The 24010-nt window shown below is 45.7% G+C and overlaps 1 protein-coding gene across 2 annotated transcripts; it reads left to right on the top strand.

Moving 5' to 3' along the window:
* Positions 1–6865: 6865 nt before the first annotated feature.
* Positions 6866–22102, top strand: LOC121291086 (class I histocompatibility antigen, F10 alpha chain-like). Of its 2 annotated transcripts, XM_041212121.1 has the most exons (8): positions 6866–7133; positions 8300–8560; positions 11641–11916; positions 12034–12312; positions 15258–15374; positions 16044–16076; positions 21116–21151; positions 21522–22102. In XM_041212121.1, the coding sequence occupies exons 1-7, from the start codon at positions 7082–7084 to the stop codon at positions 21145–21147; spliced, it is 1050 nt and encodes a 349-aa protein (XP_041068055.1). In that variant the 5' UTR covers positions 6866–7081; the 3' UTR covers positions 21148–21151; positions 21522–22102. The 2 variants fall into 2 exon arrangements, with proteins under 2 accessions (XP_041068055.1, XP_041068056.1); XM_041212122.1 differs by lacking the exon at positions 16044–16076.
* The last annotated feature ends 1908 nt before the right edge of the window (positions 22103–24010 follow it).

Raw genomic sequence — 24010 nt, 5'->3', positions numbered from 1 at the left:
AAAGGGACATTTTAATAAACACCAACATGAGCATCAGAATAATCTCCCTGAACCTCTCTGATCATAATGATACCAGAAAGCTCGGGAACATCACTGATGGTGTGAAAATCATTGTAAATGTGTTAGTGTCTGTAAAACAATTAAACAATTAAAGGGACAGGTTAATAAACATTTCCACACACTGCCACCTGATCAAAGTGAGGCCCATCCACACAGGGACAATCTCCAATAATCCACCACTTTATCACAATGTCAGAATCCTGTCTGATATTATAAACAGAATCTGATTAAACTGGGTCAGAATTGGAAGCTGCAGCCTCTCAGAACAGGGAGCAAACCCGGAATCAGAGTCACTCTGGGCTGGTCTGTTGTTTAACATAAAAACAGAATTACCTGGAAAAACTCAGCAGGTCTGGCAGCATCGGTGGAGAAGAAAAGAGTTGACGTTTTGAGTCCTCATGACCCTTTTCCAGGTAATTCTGTTTTTGTTTTGGATTTCCAGCATTCGCAGTTTTTTGTTTTTATCTCTGTTGTTTAACGTCTTTGTTGTAATACGTTTTTAGGGGATAGTAAACCTTGCATCACTAGAAAGGAAGTGTGTCATGTGATCCAGTTTTAGTTTTACTTTTGGCTATGAGCAGAACGTAGCACAGCTCTGATACCTTCAAATTTTCTATCCATGTCTCTCTGTTCTCATGTGCTTAGTCTTAAGAAATAAATCCAAAACCTGTTTACCCAATCCCTTATGAGTGATTGGTGCCTTTCCATCATTACCAAAACACAACATGGTGTTCAGTGGTGGTCAAATAGCCTGGCAGCAAGATTAAGGTACGACATGGTGAACAGCTTAGATTGTACCACATGGCGTGAGATGACCCTTGGTGTTTGGGTCAGAAAGCAACAAAGTCGAGGCGTTGGAGAGTGTTGAAAGTGTGGTGACTGCACAGATAAGCTTTGAAGGCACAGTGCCAGGATAGTGCTCAAATCATGGGGTGAGATTGCAGTGCAAAGCCTGACAGTTCAGTGAGTGGGTCAGTGCGTCGAGAGGACTAGCGCTGGGTTCACTCCGTCAGGAAAGGGGAGTGTCCAGGGGGTGGGCTGGGCTGATAGCGAGTGGGGGAAGTCAAACCAAAAAAATCCAAACATGTCATAAAGACCGGCCAGAGAAGGTTGTGATTCTAAGTGTGTCAATGTGGCTAGAGTGACACTCATCCTGGGTACAATAGGGGAAGGAAGGTCAAAGGGTTATTGTCAAAATATCCACAAAATTCCCCAGATTGAATTGGGATGCAGCTGACCCACTGCCTGAATTAAACATGCTTAAACAGTGTACAGAGCTATGGTTTCTTGATTCATGTGTGTCTGAAGCAGATAAGCCAGCCATAAAAAAATCACCTAGCAATTGGGAATGAAGGTCTACACAGGCTGAACACATCAGGATTGACAGCAGAAGAGCTAAATGGTCCCCAAGAGATATGGACAACATTGGAAGACCGGTTCAGAATCAGGTTAAACTTCCGTTTAAACATCGACGAGAGTTCATGTCATTTCGACAACAATCTACAGAATCCATGGACCACCTGGTCAGTAGATATAGAGAAAAGAGTACGTACTGTAATTTTTCAAACACAGAGCTGGCAGACAGAATTGTTGATTTTGTGATTACATCCACTCCCATGAAAACCTTCCAGAAAGATCTGCTAGACAAACCCAAAACATTTAGCATTGGAGATCTACTCAAGGATGGATGTGAATATTAACTGATCCTCGCAGGTTAAAAAAGCTGACAGGTCCTAAGTACATCTCCAGTTGTTGATGCACTCACTAGACCATCTGAACCCAGTAAGACATGTGGAAGCTGTGGCCTTCTCCAGACACCAAGGAAATGCCCACTTTCCAGCAATTCTGCAAGGCATTCAGCAGGAAGGGCCATTGGCAGCAGTGGTGCACTAGAGCAAAGGCTGATGCAGCTGTGAGGAGCCGTGCACACATCCAAACAGACTGGACACAACAGGTATCTTCAAGCAATAAGAATGACTATCCGGTATCCTGTTAGAAACATATACATGAGCTGATTAACAACCAGAGAATGACAATGTGCATGATGAGATGAAGAGCAGTAACACTGTTTTCACACTGTCAATCTCATGGAAAACACAGATGCCATCACTCACACACACACATGGGCATAGATCGGATAAGAAGAGAGACCGTCTATTGGCCGAGTCTGAACAATGACATTGAAGCTATCGTCAAGCAGTACAAGGCATGTCAAGAGCATATGCCAGGTCAGCACAGAGAACCGTTGATTCCACATGAAGCTCCTACCGTCCAAAATCACATCCAGCCTCTTTCACTGACTTCATCGTCATTGTCAACTGCTTTACCAAGTAGCCCATTATTCAACAATTGCACAACACATCAAGCACAACTGTAGCACACACGCTAAATGCTATTTTCAGTTTATTTGGTGTGCCTAGAGAGATCGTTCTGGATATCAGTCTGCAATTTTTTGCTAAGCCATTTCAGGATATGTGTACGAAATGGAATATTGGTCACAGTACATCTTCACCTCATTACCCTAGATCTAACAGCCTACTTGAATGAATGATTAGTGTGCTGAAATCACTAATACTCAATGTGAACAGACCAAGCAAGATCTACACATTGCAACGGTACATCCAAGAGTGACTTTTAAGTGCAACTATTCAATCCCTGGCAGAGCTCATGTTTGTCACACCAGTCTGTGCGAGTTTACCTACTCTTTCCCATTCTACTTTCTCAGAAACTAGAGGCAACGTTTTAAACTGAAAGAGAAGATGATCAATGTACATGATAAAAATGCAGGCAGGGAATTGCTAAGTTCAGAGTTGGGGCAAATTCACATCCAGGATCCCACAGAATGTACCTGGCAACCAGATGAGGTGACAAGGATTTGCTCAGGACCAAGGTCCTATGATGTCATAACACACAAAGGCGTAATGCTGAGGGGTAATTGAGGACAAATCAGATCCATTCCAGCTCCTCAATCACTGTACAGTCTGACTGCATCCACAAAAAGATCCCAAATCCACACAGGAGCAACATCCAATAATGACAATCCCACAGATCACTCTGATCAATTAAAGACACCTCCAGACAAGGTGACCATGACAAGATCTGGAGGTATGAGCAGATTACCTATACACCTTAGACACTGATAGATGCATCTGCTCCACACACCTATGTAATGTTAACGAGACATGAACATGTATTGTAAATAGTTCAACTTCTTTAGAAGGGGGAAAAGTCTCTTTAAAAAGAAATGGGGATGTTGTGATATGCTTTTAAGGGATAGTTGCTCTAACTCACTTGAAGGAAAGTGTGTCACAGCTTGAGCTTCACGTTTGGCTGCAAGGAGAAGATAGCAGAGCTCTGATGTCTTCAAGCTTTCTATCCATGTCAATCTGCTCTCCTGTGTCGACCTCTTCAGAAATGAACCCCAATGCATTTACCCAATCCCTTATGAGTGATTGAAGCCTTTATATCATTATCAAAACATGACAGTCATCACCAGAAAACTTGTGGTGTGAGTGAATTCTGGATCGAAATGAAGAGAAACAGGAATATTTGGGAGGATGAAGTGTGATACCATAGTGGGGGAACAGTCACTGTATGAACAGTCGGAGTGTCAAACAGGGTGATGGACAATTCAGAGCAGGATCTCCACTGTCCCTCACAGAGCTTTTTAATCACCCCTTTATACAGGGTCAGGAGGATGTTGGTGGTCTGAGATAACCTGGTCTAGTCAACTAGGAAGGCACCAGAACTGAGGCTAGGGTAGGTTAAACATGGGTTATTCTTCTGCACCCTGTAGCGTTTAGAAGACTTTAGACCAGGACTGATGAGCTGATCAGATTAAGGCTGAGTTAGATAGATTCTTGACTGACAAGGGAGTCAAAGGGTCCAGGTCAAAGTACAGTTGAGACCACAATAAGATCAGTCATGAACTTATCAAATGATGGAGCAGGCTCGAGGGGCCAAATGGCCTATGCCTGAAGCTAATTCTTGTGTTCTCATGTCCAGTCATGGCCAGTTGGATGTTGTTGGTCTGAGACAACCTGGCCTGTTCAACCATGAGGGCATCACAGCTGATCCTGGGGTGGGTTAAACATGGATTATCCTTCTCCTCTCCGCAGTGTTTTAAAGACTTTAGACCAGGAGTGACAAAACTGTTTTGCTTCTCCCAATCGATGTGAAAATTAAAAGTGTCCATTTGAACTATTTTCCAGTTGCTCCAAGCTTCTCTGCTCTCGGTGTTTCTACATCCTGCTGTCAGGAGAGTTGGACACAAATCCCATCAGAGTCTTACAGACTGTGCTGATTTCAATGGTGTAAAATATCAGGCTGGCTGTATAACAGGCGGCTGATCAAACATCACCCATTTCAAACTCTCACCAAAAGATTCCAATTAACCCGAGAGAGAGAGAGAGTGAGAGTGAGAATGGAGGGCTGAATTCTGTACTTACCAGGAGAGACCCAGGAAAAACCCAGGGAGATGGAGAAAAGGATCAGCAACATTCTGGGAATCCACTGTCCCTGTTCCAATCAGGGTCTGGTAATGAAACACTCTGAGGGGGAAACTAATCCTGTTCATAAACTGGGGAAAAACAACAAAAATAACAAGTTTAAGCAAACTCTATTTTACTGTTTAACTCGAACTTTGATAATTTCCTTATTGCAGGAGCAGAGGGTAAATGATTGGTTAATCTCTGAAAAATAACTAATTAAAGTGATAAACAGTCACCTGTTACCAGGAGGATCAAACTCAGAGTGAGACTCAGATTGTGAGCAAACAACAAGAACAACTTATATTTATATAGCACCTTTCACCTCACCAAACGTCCCCTAGACGCTTCAGGGGGACATTATAAAACAAAGGATGACCCCAAGGCACACAGGTCAATACCTAAAATCTTGAGGTGTTAGTTTGACCCCCCCTCCCCTCACTCTCCTCCTGTTAATCTGACTCCCACCCCTCACTCTCCTCCTGCTCATTTGACTCCCTCCCCTCACTCTCCTCCTGTTAATCTGACTTCCTCCCCTCACTCTCCTCCTGCTCATTTGACTCCCTCCCCTCACTCTCCTCCTGCTCATTTGACTCCCTCCCCTCACTCTCCTCCTATTACTTTGACCCCCTCCCCTCACTCTCCTCCTATTACTTTGACCCCCTCCCCTCACTCTCCTCCTGCTCATTTGACTCCCTCTCCTCACTCTCCTCCTGTTACTTTGACTCCCTCCCCTCACTCTCCTCCAACAGACCCAACATCACAAGCACAGAAGGCATTGGGTTCACCTCCATTGCTGGATTCTCCCTTGTTCAGGGCACCATCCATTGTACCCAGGTGCCCATCAAGACGCCCAGTGACCTGCCAGTGAGATCCATCAACAGGAACGACACCCACCCCCTCAATATCCACCTGGTCTGTGACCACAACAAGAGCTCCCTCCATGTGTGCATGCTCTCTCTCCTGGCAGCTGGAATGGTGTTTCATCCTCCCCCAGTCCAGTCTGCCTCACATCTTCACTCCAACCCCCACAGTGTGTGGACGGATCTGAGGGGACAAGGGAAATCCCTGGAGTCCCAGACAGAGGGACAGAGGTGATACACCCAATGTCACCGACTCACTCAGAGAAACATTGATCAGGGTATCGGGTTTCTGAAGATGTGACTCTGGTGTGTGAATGGGTCGGGTGGATCCTCCAATACCCTCCTGCAGGGGTCTCGGTCACTGTGGTGGTCTGCTGCTCTCTCCATAACATGGCCCTCCAGAGAGGAGTGGACCCTGATGATAGTGAGGCCCTGGAAGGAGACAGTTCATCGGGGGGAGGAACAGGAGGTGAGAGAGGAGGAGGAAGTGGAGGTGGAGGGAGATGACACTGAACAGAGAGGTGACCTGGCTGCACAGTGAGGCGGCCGGGTACAGCTGGGGGTGTGAAGGGGTCGTGAGGATGTCATGAATGTCAGGAATCTCCTGATTCAGGAACGTTTCAGCTGAATCCGTCCCCCCCCCACCACCCCCCCCCCCCACCCCCAAACCCAGGGTGAGGGGCAGGACATGGAAGGGATTCTGAGATCCCCGTGCTAATACAGGTATAGAAGAGGCAGCCTGGAATATCTCATCACTGGCCATCAATGATGGGAGAACATCTGTCCAGAGGCTTTCCCCTCACTGTGGAGGATCCCACTATCTCTTTCACCACCTCATCCCACTTTTCCTGTCTCTGCAGCAATAACCAGAGTCCCCAGCGTCTGACTTAAACTGTCATCATTTACACAGTGTAAAGAGAGGAAAACAGTAGAGAGAGAGAGACAGTAAGAACACCCCCCAGTGACCCACTTAGTGCCCTGTGTGACACCCTGCCCTTCTCCTGCCACCCTCCAGGAAGATCACCTCCCTCCTCTCCCTCACAGCCTCCAGCATTACATCCAGGTTGGCATCGATGAAGTGAGGGGCAGCCCTGTCCCAGGTGCCAGGGCCTCCATCTCTCCTGTGCCATCTCACTTCCCTCTGCTGCTGTGGCAGCTTTGGCACAAGCACCAGCTTCTCCTTGAGGACAAGCAGCAGCTTCAGTGATGTCTGTCGTGGGGAGTGTCAATCAGTCCCACACTTCATCTGACCCAGCTCCATCCCCACCCCCACTGGCTCTAAGTGGACAGGGAACCTGTCTCCATATCACTTACAGGGGCAACCCTGTGGAAATCTGAACTTTCATCACTTTCCCACCGGAGGCAGCTTCCTGACCCCAAAACACACCCGGATCCTGCTTCCTGCTGAAATTTCAGCTTTTACTTTCTGTTTCCCAGCCTGAATCTCACTGTGTCTGTGTTTGATCCTCCTGGTAAATGGTGACAAGGGATAGTTTATCCATTCAATTGGGTATTTTTTTGAGACTAACCAATCATACACCCTCTGGTTGTGTAATCAGGAAATGATCAAGCTTTGTGTTGTTTTTCCCAGTTTATGAACAGGATTAGTTTCCCCCCTCAGAGTGTTTCATTCCCAGTCCCTGATTGGAACAGGGAGAGTGGATTCCCAGAATGTTGCTGATCCTTTTCTCCATCTCCCTGTGTTTTTCCTGGGTCTCTCCCGGTAAGTACAGAACTCAGCCCTCCATTCTCATTCTCAATCTCTCTCTCTCTCTGGGGTTAATTGGAATCTTTTAATTTTGGACAATTTTACGGCACACCAATTGGGAGAAGCAAAACAGTTTCATCACTCCTGGTCTAACATCTTCAAAACACTACGGAGAGGAGAAGGATAACCCATGTTTAACCCACCCCATGGTGAGCTGTGATGCACTTCCGGTTGAATAGACCAGGTTATCTCAGACCACCAACATCCTCCTGACCCTGTATAAAGGGGTGATTAAAAAGCTCTGTGAGGGACAGTGGAGATCCTGCTCTGGATTGTCCATCACCCTGTTTGACAGTCAGACTGTTCATACAGTGACTGTCCCCTCCTATGGTATCACACTTCATCCTCCCAAATATTCCTCTTTCTCTTCATTTCAATCCAGAATTCACTCACACCACATGTTCCCTGGTTATGATGATAACCAACAGACCTGCCCTCAGGTTATTCTGAATTCCTCGCTCCAGGTGTTTCCTGATCAGGAGGATCTCCTCAATATCACACTCCAGATGTTCCCTGGTCGGGAGGGTCTCCTCAGTATCTCTCTCCAGATGTTCCCTGGTTAGTTTATAGATTGTTGATAGACCAGATGTGTCCCAAGTTACTGTTCCAGGTTAGTGATAGACCGGCTGTGTCCCAGGTTACTGTTCCAGGTTAGTGATAGACTGAGTGTGTCCCAGGTTACTGTTCCAGGTTAGTGATAGACCAGCTGTGTCCCAGGTTACTGTTCTAGGTTAGTGATAGACTGGGTGTGTCCCAGCTTACTGTTCCAGGTTAATGATAGACCAGATGTGTCCCAGTTACTGTACCAGATCAGTGATCTTCTGTTTAACACTCTAATCCCTGGATTGTGTCCCAGACTCTCCGACATATTCACACTGACTCCATCGGGTGTCTGAGTGACTCTGATTCCTGGTTTACTCCCTGTTCTGAGAGGCTGCAGTATCTAATTCTGACCCAGTTTAATCAGATTCTGTTTAGAATATCAGACAGGATTCTGACATTGTGATAAAGTGGTGGATTATTGGAGATTGTCACTGTGTGGATGGGCCTCACTTTGATCAGGTGGTCATGTGTGGAAATGTTTATTAACCTTTCCCTTTACTTGGTTAACTGTTTTACAGACACTAACTCACTGACTGTAATATACACGGCAATCTCCAGCATTCAGGATTTTCCCGAGGTTACCAATGTTGCCTTGGTCAACGGAGTTCAACTAAATTACCACGACACTAATATTATGCGGATGATCCCCAGGCAGCAGTTCATGGCAGAATCTTTCAGTGTGGAATATTGGGAATATCTCACAGGTCTCGGGAATACACGGTCAGATATGGCGAAGGAGAATCTGAACACAATGATGAAAAGCACAAACCAGACATCCGGTGAGATCAGTGATGCAGAATTGCCCAGTATCTGCCCTGGGTGTCCGGTTTCCACAGTGCTTTTTCCCTCTGTCCAAAGTGAATTTTTTTTGTTCATTCCTGGGATGTGGACTTCGCTGGCTAGGTCAGCATTTATTGCCCAACCCTAATCGTCCTTGAGATGGTGGTGGTGAGCTGTCTTCCTGAACCGCTGCAGTCCATGTGGTGTAGGTGCACCCACAGTGCTACTAGGGAGGGAGTTCCAGGATTTTGACCCAGCGACAGTGAAGGAATGGTGATATATTTCCAAGTCAGGGTGGTGAGTGACTTGGAGGGGACCTTCCAGGTGGTGGTGTTCCCATGTATCTGCTGCTCTTGTCCTTCTAGGTGGTAGTGGTCGTGAGTTTGGAAGATGCAGTCTAAGAAACCTTGGTGAATTCCTGCAGTGCATCTTGTAGATGGTACACACTGCTGCTACTGTGCGTTGGTGTTGGAGGGAGTGAATGTTTGTGGATGTGGTGCCAAACAAGCGGGCTGCTTTGTCTTGGATGGTGTTAAGCTTGTTGAGTGTTGTGGGAGCTGCACTCATCCAGGCAAGTGGGGAGTATTCCATCACACTCCTGACTTGTCCCTTGCAGATGGTGGACAGGCTTTGGGGAGTCAGGAGGTGAATTACTCGTCGCATGATTCCTGGCATCTCACCTGCTCTTGAAGCCACAGTATTTATATAGCTAGTCCATTTCAGTTTCTGCTCAATGGTAATCCCCAGGATGTTGATAATGGGGGAATTCGGTGATGGTAATGCCATTGAATGTCAAGGGGCGATGGTTAGATTCTCTCTTGTTGGAGATGGTCATTGCCTGGCACTTGAGTAGTGTGAATGTTACTTACCACTTGTCAGCCATTGTCCAGGTCTTGCTGCATTTGGACATGGACTTCACCAGTATCTGACGTGTCGTGAATGGTGCTGAACATTGTGCAATCATCAGCAAACATCCCCACTTCTGTCCTTATGATGGAAGGAAGGTCATTGATGAAGCAGCTGAAGATGGTTGGGCCGAGGACATACCCTGACTCTCCCTGTGTGTTCAGGCCTCACTCCAAGGCACAAGCACAAAACTCAGAGCTGGTGCTCCAGCTCAGTGCTGAGAGAGGGCCTGCTGCATTGCTGGAGGTGCTGTCTTTGAGGTGAGATGCTGAACTGATTTTCTGTCTGTCCTGTCAGCTGCATGTGAACAATCCCAGGGCATTATTTCGAAGAAGAGCATGGGACTTATCCCCGATGTCCTGCTTAACATTTATCACTAAATCAACATCACAGGAAATCTTTGAGCTGTAATGTCTGAGCTCCGGGGTAGTGTAACTAAGTGGGTACCTCAAAGATGAGTTGGGGACCCCTCCCCAGGAAGTTCCCAGGTAAAGATGGGCAATTGCCCTGCACTGGGAACCATCTGAAAATGTGGCTTAAATCACAAACTTTGGATGGTTCCGACTGTCTCACATCAATAGTTATCCAGAAAAGGTTAGAAAAATTAAAACCACTCGTAGCTTCTGGGTAACTATATCACTGACCCACCCTGGCCCTCCCACGGCACTTGGCTCACCCTGCTGACCCCCCACAGGTCCCCACACATTCCCTTCCCCCAACTATCACACCTCAACCTCGCATAGGTCTAGCCTACCTGACACTCCCACAGGACTCCCCCAAATCCCCCATTAGCCCAAACCCTAACTACCCACCCCACTGCCCACCAACCTTGCCTGGCCTGACCTGAGCCCCCCGACACCTCCTCCAAAACAACTCCAACACCGTGGCCCAACCTGACTCCCAACTGTGGAGAAAAAGTCAGAGTTAACGTTTCGAGTCCATGTGACTCTCCTCCAGAACCATATGGACTCAAAACGTTCACTCTGTTTTTCTCTGCACAGATGCTGTCTGACCTGCTGAGTTTTTCCAGCAATTTTTGGTTTAGTTTGTCCAAAACCTGCCCACTTGCCCTATATGCTTACCTTCTCCCTGGCTTGTCGAAGAACTTTAAACTTGATGGACCTTATAACTTAGTTGGTTACTGCAGCTAGTGCTGTAAAAAGGGGGTGAGGCTGACTTATCTGTCACTGAGCTGCCCTTGACTGCAGGCATCAGGAGCTTGCTGGGCAACATGTCTCTCACCTGGGTTGAGTCACAATGTTGGACAAGAGAGGAGGAGCTGGATTTCAAAGTCAGTAACTACGATGGGAGTGGCAATCTGACACACCTACCACTCCACCAAAAGTGACAGGCCATAATCTGATTATTATCACATTGCTGTTCGTATGAGTATGCTGGATACAAATTAGCGGCTTCATTTTCAACATTACAACAGCGACTGCTGTAAAATGCTTCAGGAGATCCTGTGGTCCACAAAGTTGCTTTTAAATATAGGGTTTATTGTATTTCTTTTTCTGTGCCAGGCTGGTAACCAGCTATAGTTATACTGTAGACTGTGACACTGGGTGTACAGTGTGTGGAGCACTATGAATCTGGGGTCCATGGAGGGTTATTCAGTCCCTCTCCCTATTCTGATTGAGATATTTACAAAGTTGTGTTCACATTGATGAAGATAAGGAGATGGGTTTGTGATTGAACAAGTTGAGAATATGGTGAGTTGGTTGAGATCATCCAGGAAAGGGGTAGCTTGTTGGGGAATTCCTGTCCTCTTGCTGTGTCTCAATGTATCTTCTCCAGTATTCCAGAATGGACAGTGTGAATCCAGGAGGCAGTGTGAAAGGAGAATGGGAATGTCTGTAATCAATATCTCCGTGAGATAAGAACGTGGAAATTATCAAGGACAAAGGCCGTCACTCATGGATGGAGAATGTGAGGTGAACAATCAACAGGTATTAACACTACTGAGCATGTGTGTGTAGGGAGGAGGCCTCAATGTTGCTGCTCACACAATGAAGAATTCACCATGTCAACTTAGACCATAACTGGACTATCACTAACAGTCCACTCACTCTAATCCCCCATTTCTATCTGATACTAAATCCCCTTTCCCCTCTGATCAGACTGTTTGTGACATTCCATGAAAAATTGATTATTGATCTCTGTTCACTGACAGGAATCCACATTTTCCAATGGATAATGAATGTTGAGGTCACTGAAGACGGCTCCATGAAGAGATCGATGCGAGTTGGATTTGATGGAAACGACTATATTAGTTTAGAGCCAGACAGAATGAGTTGGGTCGCATCCAATCAGAATGCAGTGAGGATTAAAGACAAATGGAATTCGGATCAATCCTGGAATGAATATTGGAAAAAGCATTTGCAGCAAGGATTTGTTCAGGATTTAAAAGAATGTTCACAAGCTGGAAAGGAATATTTTGAAAGGAAAGGTATTTTTTTCAGTTTAGTTCCCATGTTCTGATCTAACTTCACTGGTCTATGAAAGCGTTCTCCCATTCCATTCAGTGTCTGACTATTGTTTGTGTTTTCACCCTTTCCCATTACAGTTCAGCCTGAAGTGTTCATCTCCAGAAGTGACCCCAGTAGTCAGTACAAGCTGCTCACTCTCTCCTGCCTGGTTACTGGGTTTTATCCTGTAGACATCGAGGTGAGCTGGCTAAGGAATGGAGAGGTAATGTCTGAGACACTATCCTCGGGGGTTCGACCCAACCACAATGGGACCCATCAGATCCAGAAAGAGATTGAAATAAATGCTGGGGATGAGGATCAATACTCCTGTCAAATTGAACACAGCAGCCTGGCAGAGAGCAAGCTCTATCAGTGGGGTAAGGAACTGTACTGGATGTGTGTGTGTGTGTGTGTGTGTGTGTGTGTGTGTGTGCGTGTGTCTGTGTGTGTGTGCATATGTCTGTGTGTGCATGTGTTTGCATGTATGTGTGTGTCTGTGCGTGTGTGTGTGTGCCTGTGTGTGTGTGTGTGTGTGTGTGTGTTTATGCAGACACACAAGCATCATCTGCAGACTCGCAAAATGTACATTGAGAAAATCTTTCACTGACCACACTGAAAGCTAAAGTCTCTACTCAGTAGCTTCCACAGAGTATTTGTTGATCAGGCTCTGAATCCCAAAACTAAGATCATGCTTCATCAGACAGCAGTGATCCCTGCACTCCTATATGCTCTAGAGACTTGGACAGCCGACAACAGGATCCTCAAAATACTGGAGAAGTATCACCATTAGTTCCCTCACAAGATTCTCCATATCCAGTGGCAAGAATGGCGGAGCAACAACAGTGTGCTCTTCCAAGCTAACATACACAGCATCAGAGTGCTAGTTGCTCAAAAGCAGTTCCGCTGTGGATGGAGGATCACATGCCAGAGGACAGAGAAATCCTTGAGTGAAATCTTCAAAGCATCCATGAAGAGGAGAAACATCTCACCGAATCACTGGAGAGCCTCGCTTGTGATCAACTAAAAAGAAGGGTTAATTCAGGAAGGCACTGAACACATTGAGAGACTTTATCAGGAGCAAGCAGAGGCAAAGTCAAGGCATTAGAGAGAGAGAACAAACACCTCTAAAGGCTTCATCTACCTGATTGTTCTTCAAGCACTATCTGTCCCGCATGTGGCAGAGGCTGCAGATTGCACATTGGACTTATCGACCATCTCAGAACCCACTGAATTGGAGTGGAAGCAAGTCATCCTCGATGCCAAGGGACAGGTTAAGAAGTGGAATATAGAAACAGGACTAGGCCATTCAACCACTTGAGTCTACTCCACCATTCATTGGGATCCTGACTGATCTGTACCTCAGCTCCATTTACCCACTATTGTTCCAAGTCTCTCGCTGCTCTTACCCAACAAAAATCTCCTCATCTCAGTCTCGAAAGTTTCAGTTGATCCCCAGCTCCCACAGCCTCTTGCTGGAGAGAGTTCCAGATGTCCACTGCCCTTTCTGTGAAGAATCACTTCCTGATTTCACTTCTAAATGACCTCACTCTAATTTGAAGATGATTCTCTCTTGTTCTGGATTCTATCACCAGAGAAAATAGTTTCTCTCTGTCGACCCTATCAACTCCCTTTATCATTTTAGACATCTCCATCAGATCATCCTTCACCCTCTTAAACACAAGAAAATACATGTCAGCTATATAGAACCTGTCCTCATAACTGAACCCTCTGAGCTGTGGAGTTATTCTGCTGAATGTACACTGTTCCCCCTCTAAGGCCAAGATATCTGATGAGGTTTGGTGTCCAGAACTGAATGTCATTCTCCAGATGGAGTCTGACCAAAGCCTGTAAAACTGAAGCTTCATTTCCTCACTTTGTGTTCAAACCCCCTTGAGATAAAGGACAACAGGCCATTAGCCTTTCTGATTGATTTTATATAACAGTAAATGCGCTTTTAGTGATTTGTGTACATGGCCATCCACATCTCTGATTTTTTACAGCTCCTAAACTCTCAACATGAGGAAAATATTCCAAATTATCCCACACTTCCCCACAGTGGGAAAACTGTGGCAGATGGAATTCACTCATTTAATCTGTCAATGTTAATCCCTCCGTCACAGTACTAGGGAATACCCTGTGAGGATATTGGTCCCAGTCCTGCTGGGGTGCTAACTGTCCAGCTTGTACAGGTCCCATCTTCCCTAAATCAGTCCCAATGCCTCAGGAATTTAAATCCCTCCCTCCTACACCATCCCGCCAGCCATGGATTCATCTGGTCTATTTTCCTATTCCTGATCTCGCTAGCCCACGGCACTGGGAGTAATCCTGAGATTAATACCTTTGAGTTCCAGCTTTTTAATTTATTTCCTAGCTCCTTATATTCTGTTTGCAGGACCTCATCTCTATTTTACCCATGTCATTGGTACCGACATGGACAACAACCTGGCTATTCACCCTCCCCCTTCAGAAAGTCCTGCAGCCGCCCAGTGACATCCTTCACCCTGGAACCAGGGAGGCGAGAAACCATCCTGGTGTCACACCTGTGGCCACAGAAACATCTATCTGCTCCCCCTACAATAGAATCCATGATCACTATTGCTCCCCCACTCTGTTTTCTCCCCTGCTGTGCAGCTGAGCCACTCGTGGTGCCACAGACTTGACTCCTGCTGTATTCCCCGAGACACCATCTCCTTCCAAAATGGAAAAGCTGTTAGAGAGGGAGATGGACCCAGGGGGCTTCAGCACTACCTGCCTAGTGACTTTACTCTATCTGGCAGTCACCCATTCCCTTTCTGTCTGTGCACTCTTCACCTGCGGTGTGACCACTTCACTGTTGGGCCATCGACGAAGATCTCAGCCCCGCGGATGCTCCACAGTGATCCAGCTGCTGCTCCAGATGTAAAAAGCAGATTACAAGTAGCTGCGGCTGGAGACACTTCTTACACATATGGTCACCATGAAATCTGGAAGTGCCCCTGACTTCCCACATTGCACAGGAGGAGCATTCCATATGACTTAGCTGCCCTGCCATGATTTACCCTTAAATTATTCTATTTCATATTACTTCCACTAGTTTAGAGAATATTAAGGGCTGTAGAAACACTCACCAAGTCCTACTTACCAAGGTCGCTGCACTTCTGTCTGAGGAAAGGTTGAAACTGAAAGGATCACCTCATCCCCTCTTCACTAACTCCCTCATTCAGCAAACTCCAACTGAAGCACTCAAATGCAGGCAAAGATAGCACTCATTGCAGACAAGGCAGCACCGTAGATGGATCCGGGAACAGAGAGACAATCCTCATGTTATTAAAATGTGTTTCAGAAATCCCAGAAAAGAGTGGACAACTCCTGCATCCTGGAATTGTATCAGGATTAGTGAGCGCTGGAATTTTTATACTCGGGATAATTGGAGTGTTCATTTGCAAAAGACATCGGAGAGGTAAGAATCCAAGAGAGAGGAATGTAGATCTGAGGGTCAGAGTGAGTGTGGGGGAATCTCCAGTACTGGGAGTACAGGACACTGAGAGGGGAGAGTGAGAGAGAGGGGAATGTGGAACTGAGGGGACAGAGTGTGTGTGGGGGAATCTCCAGTAGTGGGAGTACAGGACACTGAAGGGGTGAGTGAGAGAGAGGGGAATGTGGAACTGAGGGGACAGAGTGAGTGTGGGGGAATCTCCAGTACTGGGAGTACAGGACACTGAGAGGGGAGAGTGAGAGAGAGGGGAATGTAGAACTGAGGGGACAGAGTGAGTGTGGGGGAACCTCCAGTACTGGGAGTACAGGACACAGTGTTGAATGGAACTGATTTAATTCCCACACACAGATACACACATATAAACATGTCTTGTTCCCTGTCTGATCTTCCTTTGTGTGATCGGCCCAGACCAGGTCTAATATTGATCATTAAACCCACCACACACACTCACATCCTCACCTACTGAATATTGATGGAATGGAAGAGATCGACAGGATCTCCATAAAGTGTAAGGATGGAGGGATGTGTGGGATTGAGTATTTCTTACACAATCTCCATTCCCTCACACCTGTTGTGTTCTCACTCTCTGATAATGGATTATTCCCCATTCTGACATTTATTTTGCTTCTGCAGATTCACCAAGTGTGACCTACACGACAGCTCAGAGTAAGTGACTGAGGGACAGATTGTTGGGAATGAAATAGGAGGGATTGAAAGTAGTTGAATTACATCCTCCTGGGAGTAACTCAGGGTTGCACATGAGGGAACCTGACCCTCCTCTCCCTCACCCTCAACACCCTCACACCCTGCTCCCTCACAGCCCACTCCCTCACCCTCCACTCCTTCAACCTCCTCTCACTCTTCACTCCCTCAACTCCACTTGCTGATCGCTCCACTCCCTCAGCCTCCACTCCATCACCCTCCACACCTCACCCTCCACTCACTCAGCTTCAGTCTCCTACCCTGCGCTCCTTCACCCTGCACTCCCACACCCTCCAATCCCTCATCCTCCACTCCTTCACCCTCCACCCTATCTACAGGCACACAGTCTCCATTCCCTCACCCTCTATTCCCTCATCCTTCATTGCCTCACCCTCCACTTCCTGACCCTTCTATTTCCTCAGCCGCCATTCACTCACCCTTTGCACCTCACCCTCCACTCACTCACCCCCCACTCACTCACCCTCCACTCATTCACCCTCCACTCATTCACCCTCCACTCACTCACCCTCCACTCACTCACCCTCCACTCATTCACCCTCCACTCACTCACCCTCCACTCACTCACCCTCCACTCATTCATCCTCCACTCACTCACCCTCCACTCACTCACCCTCCACTCACTCACCCTCCATTCCCTCACCTTCCATCCCCCCACCAACCTCCCCCTCACCATCCCATCTCTCACCATCAACTCATTCAGCTAGACTCTCACCCTCTACTCCCTCAACCTGCATTCTCTCTCCCTTCACTACCTCACCCTCCACTCATTCACCCTCCACTCACTCACCCTCCACTCATTCACCCTCCACTCATTCACCCTCCACTCACTCACCCTCCATTCCCTCACCTTCCATTCCCCCCGCCAACCTCCCCCTCACCATCCCATCTCTCACCATCAACTCATTCAGCTAGACTCTCACCCTCTACTCCCTCAACCTGCATTCTCTCTTCCCTCACTACCTCACCCTCCACTTTCTGATACCTCCACTCCCTCAGACTCCACTAATTTGAACAGTTAGGAGCTAAATTAAAAAGCATAACTTCCAAGGTAATAATCCCGGGATTGCTACCTGAGCCACAGGCAAATTAGCATAGGGTAAATAAAGTCAAGGAGTTAAATGCGTAGCTCAGAGATTGGTGTGGGAGGAATGGGTTTCAGTTCATGGGACACTGGCACCAGAACTGGGGTAGAAAGTAGCTGTTCCAGTGGGATCGGCTTCACTTGAACCGTGCTGGGGCCAGTGTCCTGGCAAATCAAATAACTCGGGCTGTAGAGAGGACTTTAAACTAATTAGAGGGGGGAGGGTTCTGAAAAGGGGATATGTAGGCTTACAAAGTAAAACAATATGGCAGCTTTGCAGGGCAGCTATTTAGGTAATGATACCCAGAGTGTCACAGGAAGGGACAGAGGGTACAAACATTAAAAAAATGCAGCAAATAGCGTCAAAGGGGGAAAAAAATGTAAAAAGGCAAAATTAATGGCTCTTTACTTAAATGCACATAGTATTCAGAACAAAATAAATGAATTAACAGCAGAATTAGAGGTTAGAAAAATAGAATCTAGGAGCAGGAGTGGGCCATTCGGTCCTGTGAGCCTGCTACGCCATTCATCATGATCATGGCTGATCATCCAACTCAATAGCCTGCGCCCGCTTTCTCCCCATATCCTTTGATCCCTTAAGGTTAATGGGTATGATCGTATAGCCATTATGGAGACGTGGTTATAAGGAGTTCAAAGCTGGGAAATAAATATTCAGGGGTATGTGACTTTTTGAAAGGACAGGCAGGAAGGAAAGGGGGGTGGAGTATCTTGTTAGGACAAGATGGAATAGGTATGATAGCAAGAAAGGATCTTGGATCGGAAGATGTAGAATCCATATGGGTGGAGGTAAGAAATAGTAAGGGGAAGAAGACTCTGGTGGGAGTAGTCTACATGCCCCCTGACAGTAGCTATACTATAGGACAGAAAATGAATCAGGAAATAATAAGGGTATGTAAAAAAGGTAGTATGTTAATCATAGGCAACTTTCATCTCCATATTGATTGGAAAAATCAAATAGACAGAGGTAGCCACGAGCAAGAGTTCATAAAGTGTATTCTGGACAGTTTCCTCGAAGAATATGTTGTGAATCCAAACAGAGATCAGGCTATTTTGGATCCGGTATTCTGAACGAAGCATGTTTAATAAATGACCTCAGATTCAAAGATTCCATAGGAAACAATGACATAACATGGTGGAATTTAGCATTCAGTTTGAGAGTGAGAAACTTAGTTTGGAAATATCCTTACTAAACTTAAATAAGGATAATTACAAGGAAATGAGGGCAGAGTTGGCTGGAGTGAACTGGGAAAAGAGTTTAGCAGAAAAGACGGTTGGTGAACAATGGCAGACGTTTAAGAAAATAGTTCATGACTCACAACAAAGATATACTCCAGTGAGGAAGAAGGATTGTAGGAGGGGGATAAACCAACCATGGTTAATCAAGGAAGCTAAGGATAGTATCAAAATGAAAGATAAAGCATACAATGTGGCAAAGATTAGTGGTAAGCCAGATTGGAAAAGTTTTAAAAACCAATAGAAGATGACAAAAAAAAATAAAGAGAGAGAAAATAAACTTTGAGGGTAAACTAGTAAATAATATAAAAACTGACAGGAAGAGATTCTTTAAAGATATAAAAAGGAAGAGAGAGGCCAAGTGAACATAGGCCCCTTAGAGAATGAGGCTGGGGAAATAATATTGGGAACCAAGAAATGGCAGAGGAGTTGAATAAATACTTTGCATCAGTCTTCACAGTAGAAGACACTAATAACATTCCAAAATACTAAATAATCAAGGGGCAAAAGGTGGGAGGAAATAAATACAATAACTATCACTAGAGAAAAAGTACTAGAGAAACTAATCGGGCTAAAGGCCGATAAATCACCTGGATTTGATGGGCTGCATCCTAGGATATTAAAGGAAATAGCTGCAGAGATAGTGGATGCACTGGTAATAATCGTCCAAGAATCCTTAGATTCTGGATAAGTCCTAGAGGATTGGGACATGGAACATCCTTATTCAAAAAGGGAAGCAGACAAACAACAGCAAACAATAGGCCAGTTAGCTTAACATCTGTCATTAGGAAAATGTAGGAGTCAAATATAAAGGATGTTGTAGCAGAGCATTTAGAAATACATAATCTAATCAAGCAGAGTAAGCATGGCTTCATGAAGGGGAAATCATACCTGATAAATTTATTAGAATTCTTTGAGGAGACAGCAGATGTGATATATGTGGATTTCCAAAAGGCATTTGATAAGGTACTACACATAAGGCTACTTAATAAGGTAAGAGCCCATGGTGTTGGGGGTAGTATATTAGCATGGGTAGAGGATTGGGTAACTAATGGAAGACAGAGAGTTGGGATATGGGGTACATTTTCAGGATGGGAACCTGTAATCAGTGGAGTGCCACAGGTGTCAGTGTTGGTGCCACAATTATTTACAATATTTATTAATGACTTGGGTGAGGGAAGTGAATGTACTATCGCCAAGTTTGCAGATGACACAAAATAGGTGGGAAGGCAAGTGATGAGGATGACACAAGGAGTCTACAGAGGGATGTAAACAGGTTAAGGGAGTGGGCAAAAATTTGGCAGATGGAAGTTTATGTGGGAAAGTTTGAGGTTATGCACTTTGGCAGAAGGAATAGAGAAGCTGTATATTATCTAAATGGAGAAAGACTGCAGAAAGGTGCAGCACATCGGGACTGGGGTCCTCGTGCATGAATCCCAAAAAGCTAGCATACAAGTTCAACAGATCATAGGGAAGGCAAATGAAACTTTGGCCTTTATATCAAAGGGGATGGAGTATAAAAATAGGGAAGCCCTGCTAAAACTATACAAGGCACTAGTTAGATCACACCTAGAATACTGTGAACAGTTTTGGTCTCCTTATCTAAGGAAAGATATACTGGCATTGGAGGCAGTCCAGAGAAAGTTCATTAGGTTGATCCTGGGTATGGAGGGGTTTTCTTATGAGGAGAGATTGAATAGGTTGGCCCAGTACTCATTGGAGTTTAGGAGAATGAGAGGCGACCTGATTGGAACATATAAGATTCTTACAGGCTTGACAGGATAGGTGCTGAGAGGCTGTTTCCCCTTGTGGGAGAGTCTATGACCAGAGGGCATAATCTCAGAGTAAGAGGTCACCTATTTAAAACAGAGATGAGGAGGAATTTCTTCTCTCAGAGGGTAGTCAATCTGTGGAATTCTTTACCACAGAGGGCTGTAGAGGCTGGGCTGTTAAGTATATTCAAGACTAAAATAGACAGATTTTTAATCAGTCAGGGAACCAAGGGTTATGGGGAAAAGACAAGAAAGTGGAGTTCAGGATTATCAGATCAGCCATGATCTCATTGAGTGGTGGAACAGACTCAATGGGCCGAGTAGCCTGCTTCTATATCTTATGGTCCCTCACCCTCCACTTGCTGTCCCCTCTATTCCCTCAGCCTCCACTCCCCATCTATACACACTCAGCCTCCACTCAGCCTCCACTCATTCAGCTTCCACTCCCTCAACCTCCAATCCCTCACCCTCCACTTGCTGTCCCCTCTATTCCCTCACTTTCCACTCCCTATCTATACACACTCAACCTCCAAACCCACATCCTTCAATCGCTCATCCTTCATTCCGTCACCCTTCAATTCCTGACGCTTTTATTCCCTCAGCCTCCATTCCCTCACCCTTCACACCTCATCCTCCACTCACTTACCCTCCACTTACTCACTCTCCACACCCTGTCTCTGCACCCTCAGCCTCCAGTCCCTCACCCACCTTCCCCTCACCATCTGCTCCCTTTGTGCTCATTTATCATGTGTGATCCAGTTTAGTTAATGCTGGGAGGTGATTGAATCCTGGGCCCAGTGAGTGATACAGAATATCTCACACTATCGATTTTTATATTTTATTCCATTTTTTGCATTCTGTTTTTATTTTCACAGCTTCTGATCTCTCCGTTCAAGAACCTTCCTGATTCAGTGAGTGACATTTCAATATTTCCCGCATTGATATTGTTGTAACTTTTTGACTCCCCCCCCGACCCTGTCTCACCCTCCCAGACACTTTTAAAACCTGTCAGACTAATTTCACTCCCCTTCTGACCCTGTCTCACCCTCCCAGACACTGTTAAACTTGTCAGACTAATTTCACTGCCCTTCTGATCCTGTCTCACCCTCCCAGACACTGTTAAAACCTGTCAGACTAAATTCACTGCTCTTCTGACGCTGTCTCACCCTCCCAGACACTGTTAAAACTTGTCAGACTAATTTCACTGCCCTCCTGACCCTGAACCGATTGTCCTGTTTCTGTCCATTCCTTACCTCGTGGGTTTACTGTGTTCCACTGCAGGACATTCCCAGAGCCTCATTGATGAATAACTGGATTTGCCTGTTCTAGTGTGAACATGGACATCATCGTCCATCCTTCCATATCACAGCAGACAGACAGAATCACAGCTCATTGTTTACACTGAGTGCTTTGATGATGGAGATCTATTTTTCCTGGGAATGTGCTTCCACAGATTGAACAGTGGATCCTGGATCCACCAGGTTGGGATCCTGATTCTTCAATTGAGACTTTCTCAAGTAGTGTTTCTATCCAGTATCCACAATATGACGGCTCTCACAGTCGAAGGGAACTTCAGGGATGATTTTCCATCACACTTTCTTATCTTCAACAACTTACTCAGGTTGAGTGATTGACCTGAACAGAGTAAATGTCATGAGGCAACTGAGAGAGACACATTTTATATTGATAGAAGCTGATCTATTTTGCACTTTATGTAATGTCAAATTTACACTGTTATAAAATGTACATGTATAAATTGTATTACTAAAATATATTTACGGAGATGAAAATCATTTATATCCTCAATGTTTCACTAAAAGTGCTGATAGTTGTGGTTTGTTGTCAATAAATAATTGTCAGTAGTTGACTTGTCTGAATTCTTCTTTACTGATTTCACAAGAAAGGTTTCATTCATTCACTCAGCAGCTTGTGGGTCTTGGAATGGGCAGTTGTTGAGGTTCAGTTCAATGTGAACAGGGTGAGTTCATACCAAATGTCAGCATCATTCACTACTTTCCATCAGCGTTTATTCACTTATTTACAGACAAGAGGATGACAGAGAAAAAGACAGACGAGAGGAAGACGTGTCATAACTTTAGTGAATCAAACTTCAACACATTTGCCAGTGAGGTGGAGCTGAAGTGTCTCAGTAATGAGAAGTGTGGGTTACCGAGTAAAGTTAGTGTCTTGGTGTGGAAGGAGGTGACAGAGAGTGTGACTGCTAACTGCACTGTTCCATGGTCTGCACAGCAATGTCGAAACAAATGGAATGAGTTCACACAATCTGACAGGGTTTGTAGAGTTCTTGCAATTTTTATCATTTAAATTTTAATTGAAGATTTAATGGGTAATGAAGTGAAGATCCTGTTAACGGGTTTATGGGTAGGTCAGGGGTGGATGATATCAAGTGGTGGTACAATTCAGTTGCCATTGGAGACACACTCACTGAGGACAGAACCATCCCAGATTTGACACTAGGTGCAGTAGTGGGTGGGAAAAAGGACGTTTTACCCACTGGCGGCAATGGTGGCTTTTCACGCTGTATCATCCCAATCCTGCCTCATTAATTATGTATTCCTGGGAAACAGGCCGTTTGGATGGTGGGCGGATCTCATTCGCCCGCCACGCCATCAACTCGCTGCTTCATCACAATGGGCACCATATTTAAAGTGCAGCCGCGTGCACAGCTGTTCATGTGTCCTCCTGGTGTGATAAAGCAAGTATGGTAAGCTTAGAACCATCACCAACTGGCCGATAACCAAAACATGGGAGATGATCCTCATCACTGGGTGTACCTGTACATTCAAACCCCAATTCCATAGGTCTTCCCACCAAGCGGGGGTATCTATTTGCTGCACATGGTCAGTGTTTGAACCTGTTGTTACAGTGTATAGCATGTTATTGTACCCATTAGGCTCATCACTGATATCACAGGATCACAGAATCTCACAGTGCAGAAGAGGCCCTTTGGCCATCAAGTCAGCACCAACACGTGAGAAACACCTGACCTACCGTCCTAATATCATTTACCAGCATTTGGCCCATAGCCTTGAATGTTATGACGTGCCAAGCACTCAACCAGGTACTTTTGAAAGTATGTGAGGCAACCCACCTCCACAAGCCTCCCAGGCAGTGCATTCCAGACCGTCACCACTGGCTGGGTAAAAAAGTTTTTCTTCACATCTTCCCTAAACCTCCTGCCCCTCAACTTGAACTTATGTCCCCTTGTGACTGACCCTTCAACTAAGGGGAATAGCTGCTCCCTATCCACCCTGTCCAAACCCCTCATCATCTTGTATACCTCGATCAGGTCGCCCCTCAGTCTTCTCTGCTCCAACCAAAACAACCCAAGTCTATCCAACCTCTCTTCATAACTTAAATATTTCATCCCAGGCAACATCCTGGTGAATCTCCTCTGCACCCCCTCCAGTGCAATCACATCCTTCCTATAATGTGGCGACCAGAACTGCACATAATACTCCAGCTGTTGCCTCACCAAGGTTCTATATAACTCCAACATGACTTCCCTACTTTTGTAATCTATGCCTCGATTGATAAAAGCAAGTGTCCCATATGCCTTTTTCACCACCCCACTAACATTCCTCTCTGCCTTCGGAGATCTATGGACACACACGCCAAGGTCCCTTTTTTCCTCAGTGCTTCCTAGTGTCATGCTGTTCATTGAATACCTCCTTGTCAAATTACTCCTTCCAAAGTGTATCACCTCACACTTTTCAGGGTTAAATTCCATCTGCCACTTATCTGCCAAT

This window comes from Carcharodon carcharias, chromosome 19 (genome assembly GCF_017639515.1).
Source record: "Carcharodon carcharias isolate sCarCar2 chromosome 19, sCarCar2.pri, whole genome shotgun sequence".
In the NCBI taxonomy this organism is placed as follows: domain Eukaryota; kingdom Metazoa; phylum Chordata; class Chondrichthyes; order Lamniformes; family Lamnidae; genus Carcharodon; species Carcharodon carcharias.
This window is presented reverse-complemented; position numbering and strand designations above follow the sequence as displayed.